We start from the raw sequence: 9,046 nt of genomic DNA, 5'->3' as shown, positions 1-9,046 counted from the left end.
TGTTGTCGTTCAAACAGATCTCAAGAAAAAGTGCTGAAAGCGGATCGACCGGCAGTTTTTATTGCATCTTCCGTTGTGCGGTGTCGAGTAGGTTTTCAGCATTTGAGTTACATCCAATTATTTTCATGGAATAAAGAAATGTGACGTCAGTGCTTTTGGGACATCGATTGTTGCATGTCATCACGTGTTTCCTGAATGCAGCATGAAAACATTTCATCGGTCTTCATATCAGTTTTTACTCCGTTTTGTTGGTAAATGCTGTTGCTGTGATTCTGTTCTGCTGTCCTCACATCTGCATTTGCTTGAGTCTTTTTTTTAAACAGGATTTTACTGACACTGTGAGACATGTTGACATTTTTAGTCTGTTTATTTGATCGTTAGACAGGTACCCGCACCGCAACTTTCCCCCCTTTCATTTGTCATTTACCCTCATCTTTTGGTATCGTCATAAATAACCTGTTTCCCACAAACCAGTTAGTAACAGATGTTGTCTGCATTGTTTTTGTCGTCTCTACAAAGTATTTGCCGGGTAAGTGTCGAGTGGAGAAAACTTTTGTCAAAATGTCGTCAAGTCTGAGCTGAAGGATCTAACTTTATCAAGACGAAAGACGCACAAAGTAAATGTTCTTTGACAAACAGATACGTCTCTGAATCCTGTAGGGCTGCACAATTAATATAATATTACTACAATAACACTGTTGTCTGTGATATTCATGTTTACAGTGTGCGCTATGCTCATAATAACCTCGAAAGTGTCGATAAAATCACTTGCTGACATTGGAAAACCTTATTACATCCTTTTCAAGTGACACAGAGTCTGTTGACATTTTTACGCTTATTTCACTCTTTTTAAAGTAAATCTTGGTCTCACGTCTGTTCTCTGTGCGCAGTTAACTAGCTAGAGCGCGTTAGCCTGCATGTTAGGGGCTTAAGGATCATCAGTTACTTGTAGCAGCCGGGTTAGATCCTCTTATTTCACTCTTTTTAAAGTAATTCTTGGTCACACGCTTGTCTGAGCTGCAGTAACTGAGCGGAGACAAGAGGCTTCTCTGTGCACAGTCGACGAGCTAGCGAGCGTTCGCCTGCATGTGAGGGGTTTAAGGTGCATCGGTGAATTGTAGCATCCTGTTTTAGGTCAAATCATTTGGTTTCAGGTAAATTTGACAGTTGGACCTCTTGGTGCAATATTCTCACAGTAATTCTTGGTCACACGCTTGTCTGAGCTTCAGCAACTGAGCGGAGACTACAGGCTTCTCTGTGCACAGCTAACTAGCTAGCGTGTATTAGCCTGAATGTGAGACGTTTAAGTAACATTAATGTATTTCAGTGTTTATAGATAAGCAGATTTTTAACCTGTGAGGCATTTTGGGTACCGTTTAATTTATATTTTGTATCTAGAAGATGCTCTGAATGCAGGTGCAGATTTAAGTCCTTTTTTTTTTTTAAATGCATATCTGTATATTAACTGGAATGTAGCACAGCATAGAAGTGTAACCAGTGCTCTGTTTATTTAAATAAACCAAGAAATAATCTATCAAATTTATCATATCCTGTCATTTTGGCCACAGTCGACTAGCAAGCGTGTATTAGCCTGAAAGTGAGGCGTTTATGAACATTAGTAAATTCCAGTGCTTATTATTAAGCAGATTTTTTTTAGCTTGTGAGGCATTTTGGGTACAGTTTAATTCGTATTTTGCCTCTAGAAGATGCTCTGAATTCAAGTGAAGATTGTTTTAAGCTACGAGACTAAACTACGAGAATAACCGTGACCTGGATGACTAAGAATCTTCACAGACAGATTGTTTCAAGCCTTTTTCTGATGCAGATTTGTATATTAGCAGGAATGTAGCAAATAGAAACCAATAAACAATAATCACAATAATCTTATCCTATCATTTTGGCCACAGTCGTGCAGCTGTGCAGTCTTGCTTTTCAGGACTTCCTTTCATTGCATGTGTGCGTTTGTGTGCACAGGAGGGACGTCTCGAGCCAGCGGCATGTTGCTCCATTACAAACCAATGGGCTCCCAGGACGCCCAGCAGCTTCGCATGGAGGCGGCAGACGACAAGAAGGTGGCTTCATTATGGCTGGCTGCAATGCACAAGGTACAACAAACACAACACCGCAACGTAGCGCCGTCGCCGCACTGAAGGAGGTTTAGTGTTGTGGCATGAACACACACGACACCAAAAAACTCATCCAACATGAACTTCTTGTGTTGAGTTGGCAGAAAAAAAGAGCTTTGTCTTCTGTCCCAGGCTTGATAAATACAATTAGCTGCACAAAAAGTGCTTCTCACAGCTTCACTCTCTTGTTTTATTTCCTTTATTTGTTAAAACAAAGGATAGATCAGACTGAGGAAGGATAACATGGTGGCCTGTCCTGTGGCGCCCTCGTCAGGCCACAGCCTATATTTCATCTTCATAATCTTCACTTGTAGTAAGAAACCAAAGTTTTTGTGGCATTTTATTCTACTTTTAACGTTTGCTTTCCATCCAGAGGTTTTGTTCTCTGCTTCTCACGGTAGCAGACATGCTGTGCAATTTGTAAACGTTTACTTTGCTCTACTTGTAGATTGTTTGTTCAGCAGGGACAGGGCACAATGCAGGTGTTTTATATGTTGACTGATTCCAATGTAACCTTTATTTAACCTGTTAAATGCTCATTGAGATTAAGAGTGTTTATTCACAAAAGCGTCCCGGTTGAGACGAGCAGCAGCACAAATTCACAGGCGACACGCATAAAACAATTTAAACTAGAGAGCCCTCAGTGGAGGGACATCGTCGCCCAGTGTATGCATGACCTTGACCTTTGTCTCAGGGGCACATGTTACATCACCAGTTTAATGTCTTCCTAAGTTCGTATCTGAAACGAATGTCTTTGTGTGCATTTTCAGTCAGACAGAGCTGTTGTTGGGACCTCTGTAGCAGTCACCAATGCATGCATTGACCCCAAAATCCAATCACTCTGAGAAGAGACCATACCGAGGTCATGTATGAAGTTTCAGGTTCGAACTCCTCTCCTGTAGTGCGCTAGACTGTTAACAGGCAAAAAAAACCACACACAGGCACGATTACTCTATCACCATGGGCAACTATAATAAGGTCTACATCCAGATTCAGCACGACAGAATCGTTTTTATTCACTGTGGGTTCATTTTTCACCACAATATAAAGTCCTGCAGCTCTGTGGAAACAGAACAACCACGACTAGAAGGAGAGAGTATGTCTTCTGTGTAGGATGACACAGTTAGAATTCCATAAATCATAAAAAAAAGGAAAATGAAAGTTGAATTTCTTTGATTATTTATTATTCAAAAACAAAAAAAAAGGGACTCAAGCATGGTTCCAAATGTCCACAGTTGGCACTGATGGTGGAGACAGAACACACTGCGGCTATGTTACATTTTTAATTTATTTCCAAGCTGGTATCCTTTCTGCATACATACATAAACACCTTACGCCATTTATCATAGAAGGAAAGAAACAGTAAAAACACAAAGAATCGTTGGATTGTCCGATTCTACACGATTCATTTTACATTTTTCCAAAAACAGATAATAACCAGATTCTGTGAACAACCAAAACAAAATCGACAGTCAAGTGATAAAAGCTCTGAGACTTTTTATTTGGCGGCGGAACTGCAGGCAGTTTACGCAGAGCGGAGCGGAGACGAGTCTGGAAACAAATAAAAAAATGTGAGGAGTAAAATAGCTGGAGGATGTAGAGCTTCTGTGTGTTTACAGTGTTGACTACATCCGCATTCAGCTGGAAAAGTGTCGTCTTTACAATGTTTGTAAAAGACGGAATCAAAAACAGTGAGCGTTTGGGGATTATGATTTATGGCACTTTAACTGTATGATGCTGCACGACGAGTTCTCTCTCCTTCTTCATGGTTGTTCTGTTTCCATAGAGGTGCAGGACCTTACATCACAGTGAAAGATTAGTAAACAGTGAGGAAAAATTGGACTATTTAGAGGATTAAACCATAGTTCCAATTTATGTCCCCATAACCGAAATGTTTACCAAAAATATACCATTTATACCAGAGTTTTTTGTAAAAAAAAAATAAAATAAAAATAAATCAGTGAGATGCCTGAGTCAGCTGTGAGCAACAGTCAACTTTTCAGCTGAACTGCTGAACAAGCAGTGTCTTCTTCTCGCTGTATTTGTTCTGTTTCCGTAGAGCTGCAGGACTTTGTATTGCCGTGAAAAATGAGCTCACAGTGAGAATAAATGTGACAGGAACAAAAACGTCCGGAGGGTTACAAGTTTTGGTATCCTACATGCAATTTGGAAAAAATTACCAGAGCAAGAAAATAAGGGTAACTAGAAAAGCACTCGGAGAGCACAGACCTCCACCAAGCAGCTCATTTCTACCATGTTGTGATTTCCAGCAAATGTTAAAGTTCTGCATTCATTTGCTTGACAATATTAGATTCATGGAGAATCAGAACACACTTTAGCATTTGAATGAACATTAATATCATTAATAGCAAGCTGACGGACTGATGAACGGTCGTTCTGTACTCAAATATTTTGTACAGTTCCATTATTTCTGCAGTTACTTACTGGCTTTAAGCTGTTAGTTGTTAGCTAATGCTATGCTAGGTTGGCATAACTACAACCATGTTATTGCTAACATAAACAGACAGGGAGTAGCTTAAGCTAGGTTAGCACAACTTTAGCAATGCAATGTAAACGAAAAGCATGACCAACGCAACAAAGCACGCATCAGTCGTCCTGACACTTGGCAAAAAGAGTTAAAGTGAAACAGGAGACTTGCTGAGTCATTGTTAATGTCACATCAGTAGCTCCGCTCAGCCCACTCCTGTAATGCTGCCTGGCTGTAGCTTCCTCCTGTACCACTGAGAAGACAGCGGTGAGGACTGAAGGACTGAATGGAGTCAGAGCTCCATCTAGTGGCCAAATGGCGCAATGACAGCATTCTGTGACACTTAACCAGCATTTACTGTTTCATGCGAAAATAACCAGACGGTAAGCCAGAACATCACCAAAATTTAATCATCTGTTCAGTGGACCACTATCAACATTTCCTGAAAATTTCACGAAAATTCGTTCATAACTTTTCGAGTTATGTTGCTAACAAACAAGCAAACAAACAAACAGATAAATGCTGGCTAAAACATAACCTCCTTGGAGGAGGTAATAAGAATTTAGAGCAGTTGTTGTTGTTGTTATTGTTGTTGTTGTTTTTATTTTTAAATGAATCAAAACTGTCTTGTTTTGTTCCGACAGGCGGCCAAGCTGCTGTACGAAGCTCGGGACCAGTGACGAGCAGAACTGGACCTGCACGCAGCACACACCCAAGTGTTTTCAACCCAGCGGGGTTCGGCATCGTTGGGATTCTTCGTAACGCCAGTTCTGATTCTGCTTCTCCGTCTGATTCCTCATTGGTTCTTGATACCAGTTCTTATCGTGGTAATTTTTGCAAGAAATGTTTATATGACACAACACTTTATTACCTCTATAACCAGTACTTTGTACATCATGTTTACCGCCAGTACGCTGATTGTTCCTTCATTTTCTCATTTCGCAGAGAGTCCATTAATCCTCTCTGCTTCAGTGCATAAATCAGCCTTAATGTTTCTACATTAAATACATAACAGGAGAAGGAGCCGGTTGAGATTTGTCGGTGCAACGAGGCTTCGACTTTAATTCCACGGTTTTGTTTTGCGACGTGATTCTGTGACACTTTGTTTACTTTCCTACAAAGAAGTCAACGTTAGAAAATCCGCTAAATGTGACCTTATTCACAGTTAACTCACACAATAACTTTATATGCTGCTCTTAAATTTTGTTTATATTTTTCTGTCAACGAGGGTTTTATTTCCCGTCAGAAGAGACGAAACACATTCTGCATTCAGCTAAACGGAACCAAGTACCGACCCGCTCAACAGACCGTCAGACTGTCGCCAGCAGGTTGAAGGAAAAATCCACCTTAAAACCCTTTAACACAAGTAGAAAGGCAGCTATTTGTGATTTCATTTGCACTTCAGGGCTCGTGTGTGCTTCGTTTCTGGTAATCCTACAAATAAGAAGACGTCTGATGGCAGAAAATGTCCAGTGGATCCAACTGTGCAGCTCCACAGGCAAACTTTTATGAGCACGTTGAATACACGCCACAGCTCAGTGTGGTTGTTATTATTTGACAGCATAGCTTCTAAATTTCTCCTGGTGTTTTAGCACATATGTGCAGTATATAAACCTTCCATAGGAAACACTTTAATGCGGTTATAAGCAGATACAAGGGTTTTTTTTATTACTGGATTTGCTAACAGCCGTACATGGACGCTCAAATGTAAACAGAAGATGTGTTAAAATGCTGTCGTAATAATTGATGTAGTTGTTGACGAGCACTAAATCTTAATTAACACCTTCAGTTTCCTCATAGCTGCTACATTACAGTGCATTTTAAACCATTTCAGTATTGCTTGCATATATACGTACAAATATATATATATACTTCCAGTGCAGCAATTATAGATTTGGCTGCATTAAAACCCACTTCAGGTGATCTCATCAAGCTGTTTGAGACATTTTCTTCCCCTAATGATGTCTAAAGACACAATAAATGAAGGATATCATGAAAACACTGCGACAGTTTTAGCTTACAGAGAATCATCAGCTAATTCTGCAGCTTTTATTGAGCTTCAGCTCGTCGTTCGCTCGTCGTTCTCAGTCACAGCAGGCAGCAGAAAAAAGCCTGAAACCAAACACCAGAGAAACACAGTTACAAGACTAGCTGGTGAACTCATTATAGCATTTAGCTGCCAACGATACCAATATTTTATTAAGGCGGCGGTGGAGACCAAAAACCGAGTTAAAAAAGAACAACTGTTGGACCTTTTTTTTTTAGATTTAAGGCAAACTCGTTGCTTTTTTAACTGCCAGATGCGTAAACAAGCTACTATTGACTTTTGTTTTCCTAAATAATGAGAAAATACAAAATAAATGAAGTATATCATGAAAAGCCGTGACTATGGAGAAGTAAAAACATTGTGTGAAAGGTGAAAAATGAACCCACCAAAGCTCTGTCGCTATGTACAGACATCTATACGTTCACAGGTGAATTATAACAGAGCAGAGAAAAGCGCTGTTAAATGTCACCAGAAAATGTGAGGTTCTAGAGTCGATGGTTGGCAGGTTGGGTTCTGGACGGCGCTCACAGGCATTCTGGGTAACGCAGGACTCTCTAACCGAAGCAGAAGAAGCAACAGGGCGGCTCCTGAAATGCAAAGAGCATCGCAGATTTCTGTCCAGTTTACGTAGAAGTGACGTTGAGCGGTGGATTTTTCCGTCACCGGAGCAGCTGTGAAAGTTCTGTTTAAACTCTGTCATAGATTCACATCTTCAGGCCTGTGCGTCTGAGGAAACGTCCGACTATTCACTGATTCTAGTGAAGCATAAACGCGTCATTAAAATGCTTTAAATGTAGTTTCACGTATTGAAGTTTTGTACGAGCTATTTTGTTAAATATTCCTACTTTAACACGAGCCGTGTACGTACTTACATAATTTTTAAAGCTGAAGTATGACTATAGTTTTTGTAATACTTGTATACACTCAATCCTTCTGCGCTCACTCGAAGGCCTATACAGTTTTTTATTTAGCTCTTTTCGTTGATGTTGTCGTGAAGAGCCACAAACAGGAAGTGGAACCACCGGCGCCCATTTGCGGTCAGTTGCTAGTTGTGCTTCCGAGGACCTATTGAAATGCTGAAAGCGTTGAGCGCAGGAGAAAACGTCATCTCTGTAATCTGCTTCACAGCCAAATGGACCGCCATCGTTGGCCTCAGTTTGCTCTTCTTGTGTACAGAAATACCAGCGTTATTTAAAATTCTGATTAAAATTAGACTTTTAGCAATTCAAACCTTTTTTTTTTTTTTTTTTTGACGTCGCAGCAACAGATTTTCAGCGTTTTGGTTTTCTGTAGTCAGAGTACAGTATGCACAACTTTCCTCGATTTAAACACCTCAAACGTTCCTTTAAAAGGGAATGAAAACAGGCTAAAGAGAAGCAGCACAAAGATGAAAAACACAGACACTAGCCATGTTTCTGTCATGGATTTTTGTGTGTATTGTATCGCATTAGAAAAGGTTTGAGAATAACGAACCAATTTTCGCACTCGCTTGAGGCGGTTTTTAAATTCTCCTACAGAGTTGATGATTCTGTTATCAGTGACAGATGATCCGTTAGCTCTACACCATCAATAAAGTGGCTTCTTTATTTTACTACTATAACTTTTTTACTAATTTTACTAATTGGTGAGTTTCAAGTCTTATGTGGATATGTCCAATTTAAAACTAAACAAAACCATAAAATAATGATTTCTGCTGCAACAAAATGAATTGTCTCTGAGGCCTCGTCCACACGTAGCAGGGTGTCTCACCAACCAAGATGTGTTTCTACGATGTGGCCTGTCATCCACACGAAAGCGCAGATTTACGGTATTAAAAACGATTCTTTTAAAAACCTCCGACCAAAGTGAAGATTTGCGAATCTTCCGTTTATGCGTCTGCATGTGGATGTCAGTAACCGGGTTTTAGGTTTCACTGCCTGCGACAAAATATGTTCTTTACATGCCATATGCAACTTGTGTTTACATTTGGAAGCAGCGTGGACGTCCTCAGAACTGTGTTGGTGTTGTCTCTGGTCCAGGCCCAGATACTGCTCCTCCACGTACAAGAAGACAGGCGAAGGACGCCGTTAAGGACGGTTATTTTACGACGTCGAGAGACAGAAGCTTACTCTGATTGGATAGGATTTGGGGAACTACTGCCACCTTCAGGTTTGGCAGCTTATGAATGTGCTTAGCGACGCACTTGTGCGTTTAGGTGTGGATGAATTTCTTTTCTAAAAACAAGGTGGTGTGTAGGGGGGAGCATATTTGGTTTTATAAAAACCCTGCTACGTGTGGGCAAGGCCTTAAAGTCGCAAAGAAACTGACATTTTTATACTCGCTTCGAACGACACAAATCCAAACAGAGCAGGGAAATGTACCATCAGCCAACTGGAGAAACACGAA

General features: G+C 40.4%; 1 protein-coding gene across 1 annotated transcript in view; it reads left to right on the top strand.

Annotated features, from left to right (window-relative positions):
* The window catches only part of zfyve21 (zinc finger, FYVE domain containing 21), a 19,883-nt gene extending 12,426 nt beyond the window's left edge, over window positions 1-7,457 (top strand). The window contains exons 6-7 of the mRNA XM_008278217.1: window positions 1,975-2,105; window positions 5,259-7,457. Of these exons, the coding sequence (XP_008276439.1) occupies window positions 1,975-2,105; window positions 5,259-5,294 (167 nt within the window). The 3' untranslated portion in view covers window positions 5,295-7,457. The remainder of the gene's footprint in view (window positions 1-1,974; window positions 2,106-5,258) is intronic.
* Window positions 7,458-9,046: the final 1,589 nt, after the last annotated feature.

The sequence above is a fragment of the Stegastes partitus genome, unplaced genomic scaffold, assembly GCF_000690725.1.
Source record: "Stegastes partitus isolate 25-593 unplaced genomic scaffold, Stegastes_partitus-1.0.2 Scaffold119, whole genome shotgun sequence".
Classification (NCBI taxonomy): Eukaryota; Metazoa; Chordata; class Actinopteri; family Pomacentridae; genus Stegastes; species Stegastes partitus.
This window is presented reverse-complemented; position numbering and strand designations above follow the sequence as displayed.